At 37.1% G+C, this 25,259-nt stretch overlaps 1 protein-coding gene across 2 annotated transcripts in view; it reads left to right on the top strand.

Moving 5' to 3' along the window:
* LOC149230534 (E3 ubiquitin-protein ligase DIS1-like) overlaps nucleotides 1-8,755 on the top strand; it is a 122,223-nt gene extending 113,468 nt beyond the window's left edge. For both annotated transcript variants that reach the window (XM_089379012.1, XM_089379013.1), the window contains exons 3-5: nucleotides 6,984-7,370; nucleotides 7,544-7,873; nucleotides 8,231-8,755. In XM_089379012.1, the coding sequence (XP_089235138.1) occupies nucleotides 6,984-7,370; nucleotides 7,544-7,864 (708 nt within the window). In that variant the 3' untranslated portion in view covers nucleotides 7,865-7,873; nucleotides 8,231-8,755. The remainder of the gene's footprint in view (nucleotides 1-6,983; nucleotides 7,371-7,543; nucleotides 7,874-8,230) is intronic.
* Nucleotides 8,756-25,259: the final 16,504 nt, after the last annotated feature.

The raw sequence follows: 25,259 nt of genomic DNA, 5'->3' as shown, positions 1-25,259 counted from the left end.
AATTCCCAAGCTACATAAATCAACAAAGACCCAGGTTGCCTAGTGGGGGTTTGCACTAGGCTTGCTAGATTTTACTGTAACTGGTACCATACATAGGATACAAGGAAGGGCTTTGGGGTTTACCTATGGGGCTTCCTTTTATATATATAATCTTGATAGATGATTGACTTTCCTTATATGTATATATATATATCTTGATGGATGATTGATTAGGATTATGTGATATACTCTATTTTGTTTGGATGTGTTATGTTTGCATTATATTCTATGCATTTGCATTAGATTTAGTGTGATCTTTCATATATGACTACAATCTAAAAGAAATATCTTTCTTTCTATAGTTTTGTATTTATCATGGCATCTACTCATTTTTGAGTTAACTGATGAGTTTTTGCCCAGTCCCAAGTCAAGTTTGACTCTTCAACCAACACGAGTCTTGTCACTTTGGACGTACCTTTGCACCCTGTTTCCCTCTGATTAGAAAAATGGTGTTCTTATCCCTGCATCTGCATTTACAAACCCTTATTTTCAGTTAGTATCAATTCTAAATTTGAAATTCTGGTTTGCTACAAATGTTAAGAGCGAGTGGGTGTCTATCTGGATTCTGGGCATACTTCCTGTATACAAGTTATGGAGTGATCAGGGCCTGTCATCTAATAATCTGCATGGGCATTTCTCCACAAAGGGAGTCTTTATTTCTTGGTCAAAAAATAACACCTTTCAGTTATACTTCAAGCTTCGGCTCCTGATGTGAAGAATCCAGTGTGAAGAAATCCAGCCCAATCCATTGGAAGATTTTTCTTCCAAAACTGAAAGTTCAGCAAAATTTGTATCATGAGAGACAAGTTCAATGTCAAGAGAATAGTATAATTATCTAACCTGTCATACACAGTGGTCTGTTTATTTCAGAATTCAGCTATGCCTTTCACTTGCCATTGTTTCAAGTGTACAAGAAATATCAATCAAGTTCATGTTAGGGACATAGGTTTCAACCAATGTTGCATGACTCGTACTCATATAAGACTCATCATGCTATTGCCTTGTCAACTCGTATAAGACTCGGGAACGACCCGTACAAGACTCATATAGGACTCGTCAAAATACCAAAAAACATTAAAATATGGTAAATTTTAAGGACAACAAATAAACTAATGACAATTCCAATCAATATAAGTTATAAAAAGCACCATATATGCAATAATTCATAACATCATCTCATATTTATAAAAGTACAACATAACATATTCAATTTTTGTAAGCAAAACATTTAGATACTGAATAAGAAAAGGACTAGATGATTCCATAATTAAAATAAAAAATGTCAGCAAGTTCAAAATTCAAATACATATGTCATAAATGATAAATGATTGTCTCATAACAATCTTGAGTCTCATCACTCATGGACAACTATGCCTACAATAAGCCCTCATGGAGCTAGTGCTAACATCGGAAGGCTGAAGCCACAGTGAGGTAGGGGTATTTGGAGTCTCCGTTTGAGATGGAAAACTAGAGATCCTCAGTCTCTTCATCAAGCCAACTCAAATCAGGGGACGACTCCTCCACAACCCAATCAGACTCTAAATTAGTAGTATCCAATAAAATTGGATCTGTATCCTTTGGTTGCACTTGTTTTGTGAGAATTCAAAGGTTGTAGTAGATGAAAACCAACTTCTCAAACCTCTCATGCTCCAACATGTTTCTCTTTTTGTTGTGGATGTGCTCAAACACTGACCATTTGTGCTCACAAGAAGAAACACTACAGGGTTGACTAAGAACTCTGATGGCGAATTCTTGTAATTGTGTTGCCTCAATGCGACAACCTATCCACCAATGAGTTCTAAAAAAATAACAACAAAGATTATCAGTTTGCAATGGAAACCATATAAAAGAGAACTAGAAAAATTACAAGTTAAGTTCTAACAATTTTCACTTACAAGGCATTTTCTTGTCCTTGAGACGTTGGTTTGACCTAAATCCAAACATGCCAGATGCTTCCTTATACATATCTCGTTGTATGTTGATTTTGTCTTGAATATCTTGATTTGGGAACATCTTCTCAACTTTGAATGCTAGACCCCTCATTATAGAATAAGCTCAGGTTGAGATATGCTCATGCTGCATGCAATGGTGAATGTAGTTTCCTGTCCCACTTGGAATCAACAATTTGCCATATAGGTAGATATTTAGATTTATTTCCCTTATAGAAAGTCATGATGGCCTCTTTGGTCCTGCCCATGCTCTCATAAATATATCCCATTGTAGGTTTCTCTCCATCCATCAATCTCAAGACTTTCACAAGGGGATCAATGAAGCTGACAATCTCAGTGACTTTGTCCCACAAACTATCACCAAAGACAGATGCTTTCACAGACAATGCTTCTGGTTTTGTGCTATCTTTCCAAAATACCCATTGTTGGCTACAAAACATTCTTCCCAAAGCTTGGTACTCATACAAAAGGGTTTGGAGGGAAAGAAAATTTGTAGCAAACTGTGTGACAGCTTGGCGACTAAGCTCACCCTGTGTGAATTCCCTCGTAAGGTTCAACACCCAAGCATGATTATAAATATACTTGGTAATTTGCTTGCATTCTTGCACAACATCTTGCACTCTCTCTAACTTCCCAATGTCCTCTAGTGTCAAGTCTATGCAATGGGTAGGGCATGGAGTTCAAAAAATGGTGGGATATTTGGCACAAAGCAACCTTCCAGCTGCCACATAATTCGTTGCATTGTCCATGATTACTTGGACAACATTTGCAACCCCAACTTCCTCCACCACATTAGCCAACAATGTAAAAATCAAATGTGCATTTTTCACATTTGCAGATGCATCAACGGGTTTTAAGAACATGGCTCCTTTAGGGAAAACTACAACAAAATTTATTGTTGTTCTACCCCTCTAATCTGTCCACCCATCAGAGATAATTGTACAACTTGTAAATTTCCATGAGCTTTTAATGCTCTCCAATTGTTCCTTGACACACTCAAGCTTCTCATCTAGCCCTTTTCCCCTAATAGCATTATAAGATGTTGCTTTGTATCCAGGGCCAACACTTGTAATGGCATCCACCATGGGGTGATAAAAATAATACTTTGCATAGTTGAATGAAAGACTGTTATGGTACCAAAACCTCCTTACTGCCATGTCTTCCTCCCTCTTTTTTTCATTAAAACCATCCAAGGTTGGTTGAGATCTTGGAGTTGTACGAGGACTAAAGAAAGAATAGGTTATACTCTTGTTTGCCACAACACTTGAAGAGGAGTTACCAATACCTGGACTTTGAATCTGTGTTTCACTCCGAGATGAAGATCTACCTATCCCAACAATCTCATCCTTCCTTTTTGCCCTCTTAGAACTTTCATCTTTAATGGCTTCCAAAGCAGCCGCCATTTCAGTAGTGACTTCGTCAGGGCAATTTTGACAATATCCCACACAATTCCCAGGAATTCTAGCTAGGTGCTATTTTAGCTTGTTTATGCTTGCATGCATTGTGGCATTGCAATAATTGCACTTGACATGGTGGTCATTGCTGACAATGATTCGTTGAACATGTGCCCCTGTTGAATCACGAGACTTTCTAGAACCCTTGGTGGCATGGTGACAGAATCTGAAAGAAAAAAGATAAATTTTAAAATTTAATTGATATTTTTTTTGTTTTTAGTTTGTAAATTATTTTGGGTTTGTGGCTGAGTTTCTCAACCACACAACGACCTTGTGTGGTTGAGAAACTCAGCCACAGGACTTGCGAGCTCAGGAGGACCAACTCCTTAGCCCGTAGGCCCTGTGGCTGAGGAGTATTGCCTCCTCAACCCGCAGGCCCTGTGGCTGAGTTTCACAGCCACACAGGGTCGTTGTGCGATTGAGAAACTCAGCCACAGGGCGTGCGGGCTGACAAGGATTGCCTCCTCAGCGCACAGGTCTTGTGGATGAGTTTCTCAGCCACACAACGGCCTTGTGTGGCTGAGAAACTAAAGCCACAAGGCCAAAAAAATTTGAAAAAAAAAACTAATTTGAATACAAAAAAATTAAAAAAATTTACATGGAAAACGTTCAAACAAGGTTCATGAAGCCTACTTGAAGCTGGGTTTGATCTGATGAAGCCTCCTTTAGCCTCCTCCAAGAGCCCCTTCACTGTGTAATGGAGTCACTCAACACTCATAGAAATTATCCAAACACTCAAATGACAAGTGAATGACAAATGGAAGCGAGAGAGGTGCTTATAAAGCATTTTATTCCCTCCAATTTCCCTTTCCCTCCACCTCGTTTCCAAAAAAGAAAAGAAAAAAAATTGACTTTTGAGAGTTGACGGGTCTTATAAGGGTCTGATGCGGGTCTTATGGCAAACCTATGGGTCTTATACAGTTAGCCAGGTTTAATAAGATACCGGTCGAGTCCAGGTCTTAAGTGTGGGTTCTATGCGAGTGACCTGGCTCGCTATAGAACCCGCCAAGACCCGCAGGTACTCGCAGGTCTTATACGGGTGGTGCTTCACTAGTTTCAACATCACTTATTTTGTTGGGAAGTTATGCATATATGGGCATAATTTTTTTCTATTTTCATCTCCACAAATAAATTGGTCTGAGTAATGTAGTTCATAATTCAGAATCAGTATATCTGTTAATTGGATGCTATTGTTGTTAATATGTTATAGCATGAATAACTATTTATGGCATAGAAGACGTGTTCGCATGCAATGAAAATTGTTTTATACGAAGAAAAAACATAGAAGATACTGTTTATGGAGGAAGGCAATGAAAGCTTCTTTGAATCTTTTATACTTTGATTCCCACTGCCTATCAGGAGGTGGGATGCTGTGTCACAGTTAATGGCATGTGATGTCCTGGCCCAAATTAATGACTGTGATGGCCTCCATTAATCAAATGCCCCCCTTGCGAGGGTGCTTTGGCCCACAATGAGCAAACATTTCACTTGGGAGAGTCAAACCTTGGTGGGGGCAATAGCGACACCCTGGTTTCACTGAACTGGAAAGCCCTCTTTGACAAAAGATATTGATGATGAATGCCATAGTCATGATAATGTATTTAGAGATAAAGAACAAAACGTGAGACTGGAGGGAATGACAGTTTTTGGATGTCAATGGTTTTTTGGATTTCAATGGTGTTTAACATCTCTCACTGTGTTCACTAAGAAAGGAATATCTCTGTTTATAACAGGAATGTAATGTAAAGGAAAGAATTACCTTGAGCCCATCTTTTCTTTTGCATGATGTAATTTCCCAGTCCCATTGGCCATCCTTGGACATGGTACATATCCTCTATCTTTTGTTGTTCCTGAAGCTTCTTGCCCTATTTTTAAGTTTGAATACCATAGATTTTTCTAACAGTAGAATTAGATGGTTTGGTGTTTGTATCTGTGGTAAACGTGTGTTAAGTTCAGAATAGCCGTGGCACTTTGCTAAAGCTGATGATGCAAGTGAAATAGTTGTTATTGTGAAGTGCCCTTGAGACTTAGAATTTAAATTTTATGTTACGTAGTTATCACAGGTTCATCAATTTCCACCAAGTTTTGAGTCTCAATGGGGTGTCAGATTGAGGCTTTTCTGCTTTCAAATTGTTGATACAAGGTATTTAAAGATTATATTGCCTGAAGCAGATGTTTCTTTTTAATAATGGCTAAATGCTTGTTGCCTGTGGAGGCTTATTATAATCCCAACCTGAACATGTTTCCTTGTTCAGTTGTAAGAGGTATGAGAAACTTAATAGTCCCCCAAGAGAGTTCTTGTATAGTCTCTATAAGATTATACCAAGAATTCCTTACCTTTTCAAGTTGATTCAGCTTATGTATATAGATTAATTGTTACAAGAACTATGGATATTTTCAGCTGTGAACCTTTTGAAATGAAAATTTCTTTTGGTGACTTCAAAACTGTTATTCTAAAAGGCACTTTTGCCCAAAAAGTGATGATTTCAACGGTTACCTTTGGATCTTCATGTATCACGGTTACCTGTTATCCTGTAGTTGACTCCCAAGTTATGAACATTAAGACTGTCAACTTTGCCTATAGATGTTTTAGTCATGACACTTCCCATTTGCTCTATCATTGTTCTCCTTACCATGATGATGATTTCAAAAGGCATTTTCTGGTGCATGGTTCAGAGAATTAGGAGTTCAGTTACCTTTCGGACTTCATTTATCATGGTAAACTTTTATCTTGTAGTTGATTCCCTAGTCCCTAAAACTTGGGCATTTAAATTTTTCTTGTATGTTGTGTTAGTCATGACACCTGCCATTTCCTCTATTATGTTTTCCCTACAATGTGATGATTTTGTAGTTGACTCACTCAGTAACGCTTAGGCTATTAAATTTTGCCTGTATCATGTTTTAGTCACAAGTTATAACGCTTGCCATTTGCTCTATCATGGTTTCCTTTACCACGATGTTGATTTCAAAGGCATTTTATAAAGCACATGGTTAAGAGAATGATGAGTCCATTTACCTTCGGAACTTCATTTATCATGGTTGCTTTTTATCTCATAGTTGACGAAGTCATTGACACTTACGCTATTAAATTTTGCCTATATGGTGTATCAGTCATAACTCTTGCCATTTGCTGTCATGGTTTCCCTTAATATATGATGATTTCAAAGGAATTTTCTAAAGAACACGGTTCAGATAATGATGAGTTCAGTTGCCTTTTGAACCTCATTCATCACGGTTACCTTTTCTCTTGTAGTTGACTCCCAAGTCATTAACAGTTAGGCTATTCAATTTAACCTGTAGCATGTCTTAGTCACAACACTTGCCATTTTCTCTATCATGGTTTCCATTTTGTTTTTGATTGAGAACCTGAAATCATTTACAACCATAAAAATTGTTCTAGTGCTCGTATTTAAGTGTTAATAAAAGCTTTATATGTTGAAAACCAAAACGGCCTTTTTCCTAATGTTTCAAATAGTTGCCACTGCACATAAATGTCATGTCCTAATTCTGATGGCTGGTAAATTTTCATGTTTTGTTGCAGTGTCCTAATGGGCATACCCTGTGCTCCCACTGTAAGTCAAAAGTGCATAACAAGTGCCCCACATGCAGACAGGAGCTTGGAAATATAAGGTGCCTAGCATTGGAGAAGGTTGCAGTCACTCTTGATCTGCCTTGCAAGTATCATAATCTTGGTTGCCCAGATATTTTCCCATATTATAGCAAGCTTAAACATGAGGCCCAATGTACTTTCAGGCCATACAATTGCCCTTATGCAGGTTCCGAATGTCCTATCACAGGGGATCTTCAGACACTTGTGGCGCATTTAAAGGATGATCACAAAGTTGATATGCACAATGGTAGCTCGTTCAACCACCGTTATGTGAAGGCTAATCCACACGAAGTTGAGCATGCAACCTGGATGCTGACGGTGAGTATAATATATGGGTTTGTACTGTTCTCTTTTTTCATTCTAGTGATGGTGTTTCTGCAGTTGTAAAAAACATTAACTTTGTGGAGACAAACATTGGTTTCTTTTCATTTAAGATTCAGAACTTCTTCAGTTATGATGTTGATCAGTGATGTTTTTGAGCTCCACTGCAGATTTTCCACTGTTATGGAGCATATTTTTGTCTTCATTTCGAGGCATTTCAGTTAGGCAAGTCACCAGTATATATTGCTTTCCTTCGCTTTATGGGAGATGAAAACGAAGCCAAGAATTTCAGCTATAGTCTTGAAGTAGGGGCGAATGGCAGGAAGCTAATATGGCAAGGAGTGCCTAGGAGCATCCGGGACAGCCATTGTAAAGTTCGTGACAGCTATGACGGGCTAATCATACAAAGAAGCATGGCATTGTTCTTTTCTGGTGGAGACATGAAAGAATTGAAGTTGAAAGTTACTGGACGAATCTGGAAGGAACAATGAGCTATGAAGGTTGTCTTTTGTTACTACACGATTTTAAAGAAAACCCTTTAAAATCAATATTTCTTTTCAGGTCATTTGCTGTAGTCCTGAACTAGAAGAGTAATATTTGAAGGATCACATATTAAGATTATTTGCTGAAATCCTGAAGTAGAAGGATGCTATTTTAGAAGGATCACATCTTAAGAGTCCATTGTAGGTGACAGTTGTGTTTTTGACATGAATAGTCTGTGTGTACTTTGGAAGTAGGTTTTGTTCAGGTGGCGGTAGTTTAGACATTTGGCCATATCTTATAGCAGTTATTGGGTTTATGTTATTTTTTATATGATTTGAGATGGTTTAACATCATGCAAAATTGCTGACTTTCAGTGGTGCTCGGAATTGCAACTTCCATACGACTGACTTGTGCTCAATGCCTGGTCCATGGAAGCCTCTGTTGAGAAGGTCGTGTTGGGTTGTGTTTTGTGTGAAGTTCATAGTCTAGTTGGACTGCAATAGTTCTGCCTAGGATATACAAGGTCATTCTTTATTAAGGAGAAAAGTGTATACCAATAAACATGTAACTTATATCATTTGTATCTTGTTATTGAGCGATTTTTGATACTTGATCTGTTTAAAACAATCAAAGCTGTTTTCTGTCAGATGTTTTGAAGTTTGCAGTCATATTTGTTGGTGGTTTTGCATAATTTGTGGAGGCAATTGAGTAGTTCATGTCTTCTCTAATTGTCAGGAGGTAATGATGAGGTGATAAGTGAGAAGCAAGGTGTTTTGCAACCCATGCGAGTTGAGTATTTTGTTGTCTTATATGTGTAATGCTAAAAAGATGTAGATCCATAGATCCATATTAATCCCAGATCTATTAAAAAGTGAGAAGTTTCACCTGATTATTTTTTATTCTCTCAGTGCTTAATAGATCACAAGTTAAAGATTTATGCGAGTGTTTTATTTTACTGTACCAATGTTCCAAGGGTTGGGAGCTGTACACTTGATTTATACAATGAAAATGCACAGAAGATACTTAAAGTAGTTATTAAAATAAACTCTGCCCTAGATTATGAGGTTTAACTTGCGAGAACATGTGGTAAGGGTTGGGAGCTGTACACTTGATTTATACAATGAAAATGCACAGAAGATACTTAAAGTAGTTATTAAAATAAACTCTGCCCTAGATTATGAGGTTTAACTTGCGAGAACATGTGGTACTAGTGGGCTTCAAATTTTTGGCTGTTTATCCTGGAATAATCTTATAAATTTTCTGAATGTCTTCCATGAATATATACAAGAAATTGCTTACAGTGAAGGAAAAATGGTTTGAACAATTAGGTAGTATGAAAGAAATTACTTAACTGTTAAAAAATGGTTTTATGAATTAGGTAGCTCAGGTAGAGAGGGAGATCATTAAAGTTTTGTTTAGATGTAATTCTGGTACAGATGACCCGTACTACGGATTAACAATCCACCGCTTTGGTCCGCTCAGCCATCTCTCAGGGAGTATGGGCTCTGTAGTAGGTGAGAAAATAACCCATCTGATCGAGCGTACTACCACGGAATCTCTTCCAGTCATTATGGTGTGTGCTTCTTGAGGAGCACACATGCAAGAAGGAAGTTTTAGTTTAATGCAAATGGCTAAAATAGCTTCTGCATTGTATATTCATCAGAAGGAGATTCGGATATTCTCAATTTGACAGAGATTTCCGGACCACTAGTACAACCTGCTATACTAGATGAGCGGGATATTATCGATTGTGAAGGAATTCTCAGGGAAAAGTTTCTTCATGATATTATCGAGGAGGATTGGAAGAGTACCGATTTCAATATCGTGAATGGTCTTCGTTCTACTGTTGATATTTACGATCATACAATACTCCTTTGAAATATATCAAATTCTTCTATTTTTCTGTCAACTTCTTCATCAGTTTCCCACCCACCATGAGTGGAAGACCAAAGGACCAAAAAATAAATACAATCAATTCTAATTGATTCACATATTATTGTTTGTTTCGTCCATGGCTTATTATCAAATTCATTCAATGAAATGTTATTTGAATGTCTATTGATAATATTTTGCATGAATCAAGTATGAGAGAAAGGTTCAAACCTCATTGGGAGGGGTTGAGGGTGGGATGTAGTTGTGGGGTCACAATGTTTAAAGGGGTGTCCAGGTTTGACTGGGTCTTACATATCTATTGATAATATTTTGCATGAATCAAGTATGAGAGAAAGGTTCAAACCTCATTGGGAGGGGTTGAGGGTGGGATGTAGTTGTGGGGTCACAATGTTTAAAGGGGTGTCCAGGTTTGACTGGGTCTTACATAATCCTGGTGACAACACCTTACTTAATAGAGTTTAGGCTTCTGTGATCCATATCAAGTTAAGAAAGATTCTTCGGCGAAAATCACATGGAATATCATTTGTCGACGCGTTTCGAACCAACCAGTGTGGTTCATCGTCAGGACAAGTTGAAGAAACAGATCAAGCTCATCATGTTAAATAGACTAAGCGGAGCCTCCAACAGCTATCCTTTCTAACGGCTAGTTTGACTCAAGGATAGGGGTCAAAATTATTATAATCGTTTAATTATAAAAAATTATAGGTTAATTAATAATTTAAAGGAAAGTTAGTTGAATAAATGGCCTTAAAATAATAGAATACCTAAAAAGTAATATAGAAAGTAATAATTTTATTTAAATTTTTATTAATAGATAAAAGGTAATTAAGTTAGAAAATCAAAGTTAATTATCATAAGTTAGGGGAAAATTAGTTAAATACATGACCCTATGAAAAAGGTAAAAGCCTCAATAGAATGTATAATTAAAAGAATCATTAAAAATTATAAGTTGATTAATAATTTAAAGGGCAGTTTGCTAAATAAATGACCTAAAATAATAAAGTTGTGGTGCTGCCGTAATTCTTAACAAAGTTGATTACCGCAGCAAGATGTTGGATCATCTTCATAATAGTGGTAGCTACAAAAAGCTTCCCAAAAATCCTTTGAAGAAGGTTGCTAGAAATGTGGCTATGGCCATTAAATCCATTGGCTCTTTGAGTTCCTTGCACCATAAGCTCATTGAAAGCAACCCTATTACTCCTAGAATCTACGGCCTCCCCAAGATTCACAAGGAAGGAGCCCCCTTAAGGCCCATCGTCAACACCATTGGAGGTCCTACATACCTTCTTGCGAAGTTCCTTGCTTTAAAGCTTAAGCCCCTTGTTGGTCGTACGGAGTCCTTCGTAAAGGACTCTGCTTCCTTTATTAAGGAGCTAAAGGGCATTAAGCTTGATCCTGGGGACATTCTTGTCAGTTTTGATGTTGTCTCCCTGTTCACTTGCATCCCTATTAATGAGGCCATGGATGTGATCAACCGCCTAACAGATCCTGACACGACCAAGTTGGTTGAGATCTGGCTCACTTACACCTTCTTCAGTTTTGAAGGGGAGTTCTTTGAGCAAACATGTGGGGTGGCAATGGGATCCCCGCTTTCCCCTATTGTTGCTAATCTGTTTATGGAAGATTTTGAGTCCAAGGCTCTGAACTCTTCCTGGCTCCTACCTAAGCTTTGGAGGAGGTATGTGGATGACACCAATGTCATCTGGTCTCATGGCCAGGTTGAGCTTGATCTCTTCTTTGATCATCTCAACAGGCAGTCCTCAGCCATTAAGTTCACTAAGGAGCAGGAGGTAGATGGATGCCTTCCTTTCCTTGATATTCTTATTTCTAGGAATGATGATGGTTCCCTCGCCCATCGAGTTTTCCGGAAGAAAACTCATACGGAGCAGTATCTTCATGCCAGTTCCCACCATTTCCCGGCTCAGAAGATGGGTGTCCTTAGTACCCTTGCTACTCGGGCCCTGAGGATCTCGGACAAGAAGAGCTTTGAGAAAGAAAAATCCCATCTGCTGGATGTCTTTGCGGAGAATGGTTATAGTAGATACATGGGTCAAAGGGCTTTCCTTAAAGCTTCCAGGAATTCTCTGACTAAAAGAGAACCTAGAGATCGTATTCCAGGTGTCCATCTTCCTTATGTTCAAGGGACCACTGATAGAATTGGCAGGATTCTCAGGAGGCATAGTGTCCCTGTGACCTTTAGGCCCCTAAACACCATTCGTATGTCCCTCAGATCAATGAAGGATCCTATCGACCCTAAGGATATGAAGGGCGTTTATATGATCCCTTGTTCCTGTGGGACCCCCTATATTGGGGAGACTGGTCGTTCCATTAATCAGAGGATTAGCGAGCACGCAACGGATATTAAGCATAGGAGAGCTAAGTCTTCCGCTTTGGCTGAACATGCTGAGAAAACCAATCATCATGTTTGTATTGAAGAGGCCAGTGTTATTGCTAAGGTTTTGCATTTCCACCATCGAAAATTCAGGGAAGCACTTGAGATTGAAAAGAGACCAAGCAATCTCAATACAGATGATGGATGGAAAGTCAGTAGGTGTTGGGTCCCTGCCCTCTCGTCCTAGTCGTTTTTTCGTCCTCTTTGGGTTTTTGTCGTTTTTCTTTATTTGTTCTTTTACTATTATTTTAGTTTTTATTTTATGTTATTTATTTTAATTTATTTTATATATATATAATTATTTTTAAAATTTTATTTATTTATTTATTTAATTTTTATTATTTTTATTTGTATTTATATTTTTCGAGTGTTATTTTAATTTTAGTGTGATTTCTATTTATTGTTTTCTCCTTTCTTTCTATTTCTTCTGATATTTTAAGGCCCTCTTATTTTGAGGTCCCTCTTATAACTAATTTTGTTCCTTACATGTTTTACTAATAGGGTCCTTTTTGACCTTTTTGTATTCATCATACTTATAAATAATATTATTTTATTTATTCTTTATATTCTATTGAGGCAATTACCTTTTTCATAAGGTCATTTTCCTTTTAACTTAAGATTATTAACTTCGATTTCTAACTTAATTTCCTTTGATTTATTAATGATATTTAAATAAAATTATTATTTTCATATTAATAAAATGTAAATAAAATTATTATTTTAGGTCATTTATTTAGCAAACTGCCCTTTAAATTATTAATCAACTTATAATTTTTAATGATTCTTTTAATTATACATTCTATTGAGGCTTTTACCTTTTTCATAGGGTCATGTATTTAACTAATTTTCCCCTAACTTATGATAATTAACTTTGATTTTCTAACTTAATTACCTTTTATCTATTAATAAAAATTTAAATAAAATTATTATTATTTTTATTAATAAAATTTAAATAAAATTATTACTTTCTATATTACTTTTTAGGTATTCTATTATTTTAAGGCCATTTATTCAACTAACTTTCCTTTGAATTATTAATTAACCTATAATTTTTGATAATTAAACGATTATAATAATTTTGACCCTGTCCTTGAGTCAAACTAGCCGTTAGAAAGGATAGTTGTTGGAGGCTCCGCTTAGTCTATTTAACATGATGAGCTTGATCTGTTTCTTCAACTTGTCCTGACGATGAACCACACTGGTTGGTTTGAAACGCGTCGACAAATGATATTCCATGTGATTTTCGCCGAAGAATCTTTCTTAACACCTTACTTAACTGTTAAAAAATGGTTTGATGAATTAGGTGAGGTAGAGTGGGAGATCATTAAAGTTTTGTTTAGATATAAGTAATTCCTCATTGGGAGGGGTTGAGGGGGAGGTTAGTTGTGGGGTCACACTGTTTCAAGGGGTATCCAAGCTTGACTGAGTCTTACATAATCCTAGTGACAACATCTTGTTGTTGGACATTTCATTTTTCCATCGAACATGTTGGTTGGCTTTCTCCTAGGTTCAAGGCTCAACTAATGGCAAAAAGAAAAAGAAAAACAAAAACAAAAACAAACAATTGCAATGTTTCAATTTGTGGATAATTCTTTTGACTTTCTCATGCATAGATATATGAAAGAAAGACATTACTCCACAATTAAGGAAATCATTTGAACAAATAAGTAGTACAGTTACTGGGAAATTCATAAAGTCCTGTTGTAAGATTAAAAAATCCAATTGAACATTTGTACATGACATTAAGAAAATTATAATGTGTATCGCAAATTGTACCATCTAAAGACAAAATGATTAAATGAAATTGATATTTACCATGGTTTAGTGATGAGTTTGTGGTTTAATGACAAAGTGTTTCAGATGCACCTCTGGAGATTTGTCATAATCACTATACTTGTGATAATTGATAATTCTTTGAATCTTCTGCCCAAGGTTCTATATACATGTAAACAATGTTCTTTTGATGCCATATGTTATACTGTGTTGGAACATATCTTATGTTTCCATGCTTTGTTTCAGGTATGTTTTATATGCCATGACATGTTTATTGTTGGTCTAACTTTGTAAAATAAAGGATGTAAAACAACCTAATTGCTTCCAAATTGTTCAATTAACAATCAATACTTTAAGATATATTTAGAAACCATACCAAATTTGATGTTAATCAAATGTTTAAATGACAATTTTTTTTGTTTTTGTTTTTTGTTTTTTTGTTTTATGTAAATATCTGGTAAAAAGACATCCAGAGATGTTTATAAATAAAATATAAAAGCACAATAATAAAAACCGACTTTTGCTTTGTTGTTCCATTTTGTATATGCATGGTTCCATTTTCTTTTAGTTTTTGTAAAAAATAAATTGAAAATACATATTTCATGTGATAAAACTCATTTGATTACATAACAAAAAATCAAAATTTGATTACAGACATTTGAAGTATGTTGTTATTGAATAGTTCTTCAAACAATTGAGTTATTCCTTTTAACCATCTCATTGTAAATTGTACTAAGCGTCTTGGTTTGGACATCATTTTGATGTTTAGTTTTTTAATTCTTTTTTGAAAAAAAGGGTTAAAAATTGATTACAATTTCTAAGAGGTAAATATAGTGGGAATAATAATTTAGTAATTCTTTTTGGACTTAGTGTATGTTATTAATTAGGGTAACTTTGATGTTAAAAATGAATCTCAAAAGAAAAAATTTAATGAAAAAATTAACATGAAAAGAACCAATAAGATTAAGATGATGATGTCATCCCTAGGGGTAAATATTTTTGAAGGGAAAAAAAAAAAGAAAATTATTTCTTGAATTGTATTTTCAACTTATCTTCTTATAGGTTTGCTCACATGTCAAGTCTACTCACTAATTGGCTACTTAGTTAAAGCCCATATCTAATGGATACCCACTTTGCATACTTTTAAATAGATTCACACTGAAAAATTTGAAAATACATTAAAAAATATTTTTTTGTCCATGTATTTTCATTTTTCTAGTGTGGGTCTACCAAAAAAATATGCATAGGGGGTATTCATTGGATGCAAAATTTAATTCCACATCCAATAGATGTCTATTCTTGACATTTGAGTAAACTTTTAAGGAAATAAGGTAAAAATATGATAAACAAATAGTTTATATATTTATTGTTATTGTTATTATTTTCTTTTAAAAATTCATCCCTTATTTGTTATTTCAATTATTATCTTATTATTTTCCTTATAAAATCCATTTTGTATCTCAAAATTGCAATATGTTTAACAATAACATTTTTTAATTTTTTGAATTGTATTATTGTGCAAAGTTATATTTAAAGTCTCATAAATCTCATTGTCATTTCGCTGTAAAAACACTTGTAATTTAAACATAACTTGATTATTGGGTTCAGTGGATTTATTTTTGTATTATAAATGAAAAGAATATCTACTATGTTTTTCCCATTATATCCCTTCTACTATGTTTTTCCCTTATCATTGACTTTAACCACCCCTTTAAATGAAATGATCACTAATTCATCATTAATTTCATTCATTATAAGAATTTTTCTTCTTAGGAAGACTTTCTATTCCCTTCTTGGCTCCCCTACATAATATGTGAAATCAAATGTTTGAAACTTTTTAGCGACATTTGTTTACAAATATGTTATTAATAAAATTCAAAGATAGATATCATATTGATTACTCTTTGATCCACCTTCCTATGTTTGAAATATTTTCATAAAACATTTATGCTCATTTCCACTTAGATTTTGAACAATCTTCTCAAGTTTTTTCAATTTTTTTACCTTGAAAGGCACAATAACCAATACATGTAATTTAAACTCAGATAATTCAAATTATGTTATTTATATATTAATATTTTAAGCAACTTGCTTGTTCACTTGGGATGTGCTTCCCTTACATTTGTTATAGTGGGTTTTTTTCGTTACTCTTTTATCAACCATCTTCTATCAACAAAAATCTACATAAAGAATACATAAATTATAAAATATGTTTTACAAATGTAATGAATTTCAGCCTAAACCTATAACAATTTCTTGCATGTCTTTGGGATTAGTTGTGTGCTTTCTATAGTCATATACAGTAATACACAACAATGTGTTTACACATGTATGGAGTATTGAATCCCATGCACAACCACATAGAACCTTCACAGTGGGACACCTATAAGTTTTGTGCCAAGTAGTGGACTCTATAATACTAAGGCATCAATGCATCTAAACTGTATAACACACTATACAAATAAAAAAGTGCTTTTATTTCATCGATATAAATGAGGTTTGGAATAAGGCAATAAGGCCCACTCCAATCCATTAAAGTACCTTTACATAAAAACCACTATTGAGGTCGAAAAACACCCCCAAAAATAGATATCTTAATCCCACCGAACATAAAATCATTGTGAAAGAGTAAATGCACTAAACACTTATTGCTAGGGTTTGTAGTAACAAAAACTTTTAGTACGACCCTTGGTTGTTGAATGATCAACACACACATTGGAGTTGGCTTGTCCTTTGATTACTTGGCGTTGTATGGATGCTTACATGGGATTATTCCTTGGAGCATTAGAGACTTGGATAGTTTGGTGAATCTTCTTGCAACATGCACATAGAGGTTCGTTTCTTGCTTATGGGGACAACTTGCCTTGAGGAAAATCACATAACTTAGGAGTATTGGAACTTTGGAATCTTGAGGAGGTGGAACATTGGACACATCTCATGAAGTGATCATGCTTTGTAGTATTTCTTATTGGAAATTTTCATCTTGGAGCTTGACATATGCAACTTATAGAGGAACCAATCCACTTATGAATCTACATATGTAAAGTTAGGTTGCTTGTAATAGTTAGGTCCACTTTATATTGTTGGCCTCCCTATTTTATCCCATAAATGAAGGAGAGATTCCTTTCACAAATTCATTTATCACACACTTGTGTTAGAGATATGAATGGAGTGCATTGTATCTCACTATTGTGTACCCTTCATTGTATTATCCATTTTTATCTTGGAGCACTAGGGTTCATAGAGAAATTCAAGGTAACTTATAAGGTTAGGGTTCACCCCAAAACGTAATGAAGCTAGGGTTTATAATGAACCTTAGAAGGTAAAAGAAACATTGTTTCTTGTAGCTTATATGAAAGAAAGAGACTAGGGTTTTGGAAACCCTAGTGCTACATGTTATGCTAGTTGTAGAGGAGAGAAGGAGACGTCTTGTACACTTGGGGGATGCAAGTGTAGGAGTGAAGGAGGATTTTTGGTGGAGAAACCATCTTGGGTAAGGAGTGATTCCTAGCAAGCAAGAGTTAGTGGCCAAGCTTTTCTATGATTTCTTATCCATGATTTGGAGAGATTGAAATTGTACCATCTTGTGATAAGTTGTGAATATGTGACGAAATTCATCTTTTTTGATACATTAATGAAGTGTTTTAGTTATCTAATTATTGTGTACTTACAAATTTGTGTAACGACCCTAATTTTTACCCCTGTATTATATTAGACTGTATTGTGTGTTGATTATAAATAAGTGGATATATAGTAGGAGTCAAGTTATATAAATGATCCTGCATGTAAAATATCTAAATATGTTGTATGCATTTTTAGTGAAAAGCTCAAGGCTAAGGTTGCACTAGTGAATGTCTACACATGTTTTTCATTGATATCTTTATATGAACCATGAGGTGGATATGCCATGGTATCATTGAGAAATATAAATATTATCTAAAAAATTAATATAAAAAGTCCAAGGACGGCTATGTACGAGCATGAGATGGGTTATGAGATCATTAGAGAGGAAGAAGGAAAGAAGGGTCCAAAATGTTGAAAAATAATCATGAGCTATTTAAGTTTCCTAAGTCTGCTAACATTCATCTTTTCACCATTTACCTTATTAATGACCCCAACCACCAATCATTGAATGTGATTGGTGTTCGATGGGGAAGTCCACCTTCCATATTTATGAGAACATGGGGGTTGAGTATATGTTTGGAGGAGTGTAAGAGAGTCCATTCCCACAAGGATTTGAAACATCTTATATCTCATGCACTCTCTTCATGTGATTTGAATTGCCCATTCTTAGGAGATCATTTGAGGCTTTGCATTCCATTCCATGCAATTTTGATTTAGTTCATCCCTTTCAAGAATTCACTTATGGTGCTCCCACGCTATCATATAGATGATATTTGGACCTATAAAAGGTCAATAATAAGTTGAATAAGATGAGGTTGTGAGCTTGTAACTAGGTAGAGCTTCTCAGGCCAGGAGTAACTCCAGATGAATTTGTTGAATTTTAATTAAGATAGAATATGACTATAAGAGAGACTATTGGGTTTCATCTCCCAATGTCTCTTCGTCTTCCAACTTCTCTTATTTTTTATTTACAATATTTACATAAGATTCTTGATTAGGTGTTCAACATTCCTCCCCTTAATCTGAAGGGATGTTGGTGAGTCCAAGCATCATTCTGAATCTTTCAAACTTCTCCCTTCCAAGCGCTTTGGTGAAGATGTCTGCAATCTGCCCATTAGTGGAACAATGTTGTAGGTGGATTGTTTTGGCCTCAACATGATGTCAAATCAGATGGTATTTTTTATTGATGTGCTTGGTTCGATCATGGAACTTTGGGTTCTTAGCCAACTTTATTGTAAAAGTGTTGTCAATCAAAAGAGGAGTTGAATGCACTTGTTTCTCCTACAAATCTTCGAGAATTTTCTTGAGCCTCCCAATTTCCTTCGTTGCTTCAGTTGCTGCCACATATTTTGCCTCAGTTGTGGAATTTTCTAGAATTGATTGTTTTCGTGACCTCCAGGAGACAACTCCTGATCCAAGACTCATAACATAACTTGAAGTAGATACCCCAGTTTGTTTATCTCCATCGAAATTTGAATCATAGTATACAATCAAGATGAAGTCACCAATCTATGTATACTTGAGTCCAAAATATTTAGTTCCCTTCAAGTACTTTAGAACTTTTTTTGTAGCAGACCAATTACCCTCACAAGGATTTTGCATAAACCTGGAGAGGATTCCAACAACAAATGAAATGTTTGGTCTAGTAGTAGTCAGGTAGGTGGAGACTTCTTACGAGCTGTCTATACTTTGTTGCATCCTCAAATTCTTTTCCTTCAGTGGATGTGAGCTTTAAGTTGTGTTCCATTGGAGTAGTCAAAGGATTGCACTCAACCATGCTAAAATTGTTCAACATATCTCCAATCTACTTCTTATGAGAGAGGAATATAAACTTTGGATGTTGGGTTACTTCAATACCAAGATAGTAATGAATATAGCCCAAATCTATCATTTTGAAACCTTTCCTCAGTTCCTTCTGTTAGCGCTCGAAATTTCACCTCAGGATGAGAAAGGTAAACTTCAAGGCAACATCAAACCACTTAGCCTCGTAGCTAGCCCTACGGGGCAGGAGAGGGCTCTCTCCTATCTATCTCGGTAAAGATCTTCAACGGGCGAGATAACCAATAAAGAAACACTGATTTTAGGCTAGTAAACTGATAAAAGAGTTCGTTTTGGGATTTTTTGGATTTTGGTGGAAAATCGGGGAAAAGCAATTTTGGGTGCGGGGATTGGACACAGTTTTTGCAGGGGGTTCTTTGGGACAAGGTATGAGACTGTATTGATGCCTTTAAATTAAGTGAATGGGTAGGAATGACCGGTGAGGAGCTAAGGAGAGCAAGCAATCACCTTGAGTTCTCCTTAAACAGATGAAAACATTGATATTAAGCAAATTTAAAAGCAGAGCATGGAAATCATGAATTCTACTTTAACACTTCATTTGCCTAATTTCAGAAGAAAAAGAAAGAGGATGATTACACATAACACACTTACAAGTACAAAGAGAAGCACACCATCAATACATGTAACCACAGGAATCCCAAAAAGGACTGCAAAACCCTGGTCTTTCTTCCTTTGCCAAAATTGCAGAGTTACAATGAATAATACAATAGAGCTTTCTCCCTCAAGAGTCCAACCATGAAAATGACCAAGAAAGTACATAATATAGGCAATCTAACATCTTTCCTTGCCTCTAGGGGTCGAGCTCATCCTTCTAGGAGCTGTTTCAACCAATTCTAAACTGAGCACTAAAATCTAGGCAGTCAAAACAACTTGCCTCTATAAGTTAGGAAACCAATTCATTCATTAAATGTTTGCTATTTCATGAATGAATCTTCTAGAATAGGTAAATAAGTGTCATATCAACATGAAAATACATTAATTACATCAAAGAGGGTGAAAAATCCCATCCCAAGTCAAAACTGGCCAAAGCTGGGCGAATTCCTGAGCTGTAGGTGAAAAATTATGAAAATTGCCTGATAGGTCGCGCCCTAATCCTGATAGGTCGCGCTTATTTGGAGCTCCGTTTGAGGCACTTCCAAGTGTCCAAATGAGGCAAAAGTGGGCTTGTTGGAAAGGTCTGGATGTCTACTTTCCAACCCAACTGGAATTTTTGAATTTGGTGGCCATTTTCCCCTCCAAATTTGCAATCTCCCAAGACTGCTCCCTGTTTGTCAAAAAGGTGGCAGAAAGTCAATTTTTGCATGTTTTTTGACCTTCTGGAGGCTCAAAACTTGATGAAATCTCTTGGTAATTGCTGAGCAGGTGTATCTTTGCATGACAAATCCAGAAATGCTGAGTTTTCCCAAAATGAAGTTGCCCATCGAATAGGTCGCGCGCGGCGCGCGACCTATCAAGGAGAAAAACCTGTTTTTTGCCCAAAAATTCATAAGTGACCAAAAATGCTCAAATTTTTTTGAAATTTGTGCTGTAGTGAGGTCATTTAATATCATGCTCCTTCAAGGAAGCCTCAGCCAAGATGTGAAGGGGATCGGGCCTTTTTCGTCATTTTAGTGCCTTGGCCAACCGCCCTTGAATCACTTTCATTTTTGCTTTGCATACGTGCATTCGGGCCCAATAGTGATTTTTCATGTTCCTGAGCAAGTCCTTATCTTGGTTGGCCTTGGCCAGCAACCTCTCCAAATGAGCATTGACCCGGAGAAGCATAGCCTCTCGCTCAACGGGTACCAAATCGCCGGGTCTCTTTCGAGCCAAGTTGCGGTCCTCATGAATCCTCCGCAACTCATCAAGAGTGTGCTCATCCTCCAACTGCTTGTTGCGCTGCTCTAAATATGTGATCGTCCATTGTGCTCCTTCCAATCTTCGCTGCAATGAATCATTTTCAGCTCTTAGGTGCTGAATGATCTCCTTTGACTCTAGGCTAGGAGCACTGATATCAAGGTCAACAATCTCTATGTCTGGCACACCTAATGGCCCCTCATCAATCCTGGGCTGTTTGCCCCTCTCTGATACCTGTGCTGCTGTCGGCGATGAGGCCCCTTCCACCTGGTGTGGAGATAACACTCATGGTGCTGATGAAGAAGGCGAGACCCCTTCCACCTGGTGTGGAGATAATACTCGCCTAGCTGATGCAAATAAGGCTCTGTGGCCTCTCTGATAAGTGACCAATGGAGGAGAGCTGACATGTCTGGTCTCAGGACTATCATGCTGCTGTGAAGGCCCTCCCTCCTCATGAACAACCTCAGGGGGAGATGATGCTGATGCTGTGAAAAAATCCCGAGAGATAAAATCCTCCCATGGGATACCCTGCTGAGCCAACTGATGCATGACCACAAGCTGGATCAAACCATAATGATAAATGCTCCTATGTTGCTGTGCTGGGCTCCTTCTCTGCACCAAGGGCACCATCCTCTCAATATCCCGACACATGAACCATGGTATGTTCATCATTCGTACCCGTGTGAAATGCATCAACAAGCGAATATGGTACGAATACAAATATGCAAACCTGCCCTCACAGGTGAAATAGAGCATGATGAGCCTCATCATGGGAGCATACTCATCCCTCAAAAATCTGAAAGGAAACATACCAGTTATGGACCTCATGTAGACAGGTTTAACGAAAGGCTCATACTGAAATCTGTCTAACACTTTGCGTTTGTTCCACTCTTCTCCCACATTTGGTATTCCTGTTGCTTGAGCAATACTTTCAGATGACAATATAAAATCCACCCCTGCAAGATTTACATGCCCATTATGCAAATGCAAAACAAACAAGCGAGCCAATTCCCTATGATGCTGAATTTGAGAAATCCTCTCACAAAATTCATAACATGAGAGGTAGCGGAAACATGTGACCGCAAGTGGACAAGCCTGCAAATCGGTCAAAGAGGTGGGCTCCTCTCTCTTATGGTGACCACTCTTACCACCCCTGTGAGGCCTCCTTTGTATCTCAATTTTTGGTGTTGACTCATGGTCATCACTTTGCTCATAGTCGGTTTCGGTTTCTGACATGGTTTCAGGAGCAAAGTGGCTGAAATGTACTGCTGCTTTTGCTCAAATGACCTGCTGTTTTTCCCTGTTTGTAATGCTGCAATCTTGAAGAATTTTGGGGTTGTTTGGGAGTTTACTAGCGATTTTTGTAGATGAATTCCCAACAGGTCGCGCGCAGGTGCTGATAGGTCGCGCGCGCTCAATAGGTCGCGCCAGTGTATTTTTTCAACTGGTAAGACCCCCCTGACAGGTCGCGCGCGCCCAACAGGTCGCGCCAGTGTATTTTCTCAACTGGTAAGACCCCCCTGACAGGTCGCGCGCACCCAACAGGTCGCGCGCTTTTGCAGGAGGCTTGTGAAGGCCTTCCTAGTGTTGGAATCGGGTGCAGGATAGCTCGTTGGAAAGGTATTTGAGTCTACTTTCCAACCCAACTGGAATTTTTTAATTTAGAGTTCATTTGCCCTGTCAAAAATCAAATCTCCCAAGACTGGTCAAAAAGTGCCAAATGAGGCTGCCTCAAGGAAGAGTGCTGTTGCAGTCAACTTTTGAATGCCTTCCTCAACCCCAAATTGAGCTCATGATAGCTCATTAGAAAGATCTTTGTGTCTAGTTATCATTTTACCCATCAAAAAAATCATTTGGCCAACCAAGCTAGGAGAAAACTTGATTTTCCCAAGGTCACTTCAGAGGTGTCTTTGATTCTCCTGAGGCAACGGTATTCTTGACATTTCTCTCAAACCATGACACCTGTGCAAAAAGTGAAGGAGGTTTTTCTTCTTTGGCATGTTTTGGACAAAAACCTCTCTCAGTTTTCCAAAATTCATCTTTGATTTCTCTGAAACGGCTTTTGAGTGAAACTTATCCCGATGTGTGGAACAAGGGATTTTGTCGAAATGAAGCGAAATGAAGGGGATAAGAGGTTTCTAAATTCTTGGGGAAATTTTTGGAAGTAGGGAGGGATGTTAGGAAGCAGGGGAAAGTGGAATCTCAGAGATTGAGTGAGGGGAAGGAGTCCAAAAGGGCAAAACACAGGCCCAACCTAGAAAATTGGCAGGTTGTAGCTAGAAACTAGGGTTTGTGCAAAAATGAGGATTTTGGCGGATCTAAGGGATGGGAAGCATTTAATAAGGTACTTTAAGGATAGGGGAAGGTGTATGAACATCAGGACACAAGTTTTGCCGATGATTTGACCGTCCAAGAGAAATTGGCTTCAAAACCCTAGGAGAGGAAAATGACCTTACCTAGGCGCAACTGAAGCATGGACAAGACGTAAAATGACTCATTAGACACTGAGATGATAATAAAAACCCTATGAATGATGATAAACTCAGCTGAAAGATGACATGGACCGACATTTGGACAACTTTAGAAGGAGTGAAAGCAAACCCTAGACCTAATGCCTAGTGACCAAATTTTGCTTGAAGACTCACTGAAATGACAAAATTTGACCTTGACACTTCAAAATCACTTGTAAGAGCATATTTGATCACCGGAGGAAGGCTGGAAAGGCTGACACTAACATTGGCTCCAATGGGGATGGTAGCTCCTTGGAGGTGCCAAGAACCTCAGACCTCTGGGAGAGCAGACCAACGCTTTCAACCATTGGGCGATGGAGTCATTATTTGACAAACAATACAAGACTTTGACTCATTCATTGACTGAAACTTGATTCAAACCGACTCAATTATGAAACCTACATGACTGAAAACTGACTCACAAATGACTCATGACTGACTTAACTAAAACAAGAACTTACAAAGCTTATTGAAGGGCAGCGGTCCATCAAGATTTGAAATCATGATGACAACCACCTGTGTTTCTTAAAAGACAATATACATCAAACTATATCAAAATGTCAATGCAACCAATCAAACAGATGCCTTCTTGATTGGTTCTCCTGATCAGATCTCATGATCAACAATAGATACTGGCAACTGGGCATCCAAAAACATAGCTGACCATGATCTCCTTCATCACTGAACACAACAATAATTGCTTTCACTGCTGACTGTAACAAATCTGCCATTGGATCCTGGAAAACATGAAGACTTGACATTGCCACCTCCTGCTGAAAGAACAAGGTATCCTTTGTTTCAAATTCTGATCTGCCTTCATCATGTGCTTCAGAAAGAGTATGTTCCTGGTCCTCAAAAAATTCTGAACAAGTAGATGAGCAGATCTCCTCTTGAAATAACATTTCAAAACATGAGACATATGAGGAAGAATCTGAAATGGAATCCTGAATGGTCTGATCTTTTGTAGTTTGAATATATGGTAAATCATCCTCATATGATATGATAGCCAGATTCTCATTACATTCATCAATCATGAGAAAAGAAATTTCAGATGTTTCGTAAAACCCAACACTAACATTTCTATCAGCTATCATAGATTCATCCAGAGAAACCTTTTCACTTACTTGAACGAAGATCTTGTCTTGTTTTTCACAGAGGCAAGGAACTACCTCCTCATGAAGATCTAGTACTGGTGAGATGAGAGCATTTAGGTCTGCTACTCCATTTTCTTCATTTGAGGCAGCCGCGACAATACAACTCTCTTTTATGAGATCCGGAACAACATGTTTTGCCTCATCACAATTTATCTCCCGATCTGATTTATCATCATCACTTTCTGAGATTGGAACATTACTTTCCTGCGTTACCTGCATGTTGTCTTCTTCTATGGACAGATCTGAAACAACATTTGCTGAAAATCTTCAGCCTGCTGATATTGACAAGTATCCTCTAAGATTTCTGTGTGCTGCTAAAATGGATTCTCATACAGAGCCTCCATAATCTCAACGTCCATAAAATTATCATCTTCATAATATT

Source organism: Pinus tabuliformis, chromosome J, assembly GCF_031772625.1.
Source record: "Pinus tabuliformis cultivar Carrire ecotype Pingquan chromosome J, CPIR1, whole genome shotgun sequence".
In the NCBI taxonomy this organism is placed as follows: Eukaryota; Viridiplantae; Streptophyta; class Pinopsida; order Pinales; family Pinaceae; genus Pinus; species Pinus tabuliformis.
Note: the sequence above shows the minus strand (reverse complement) of the source record. Positions and strands in the feature narration are given on the sequence as shown.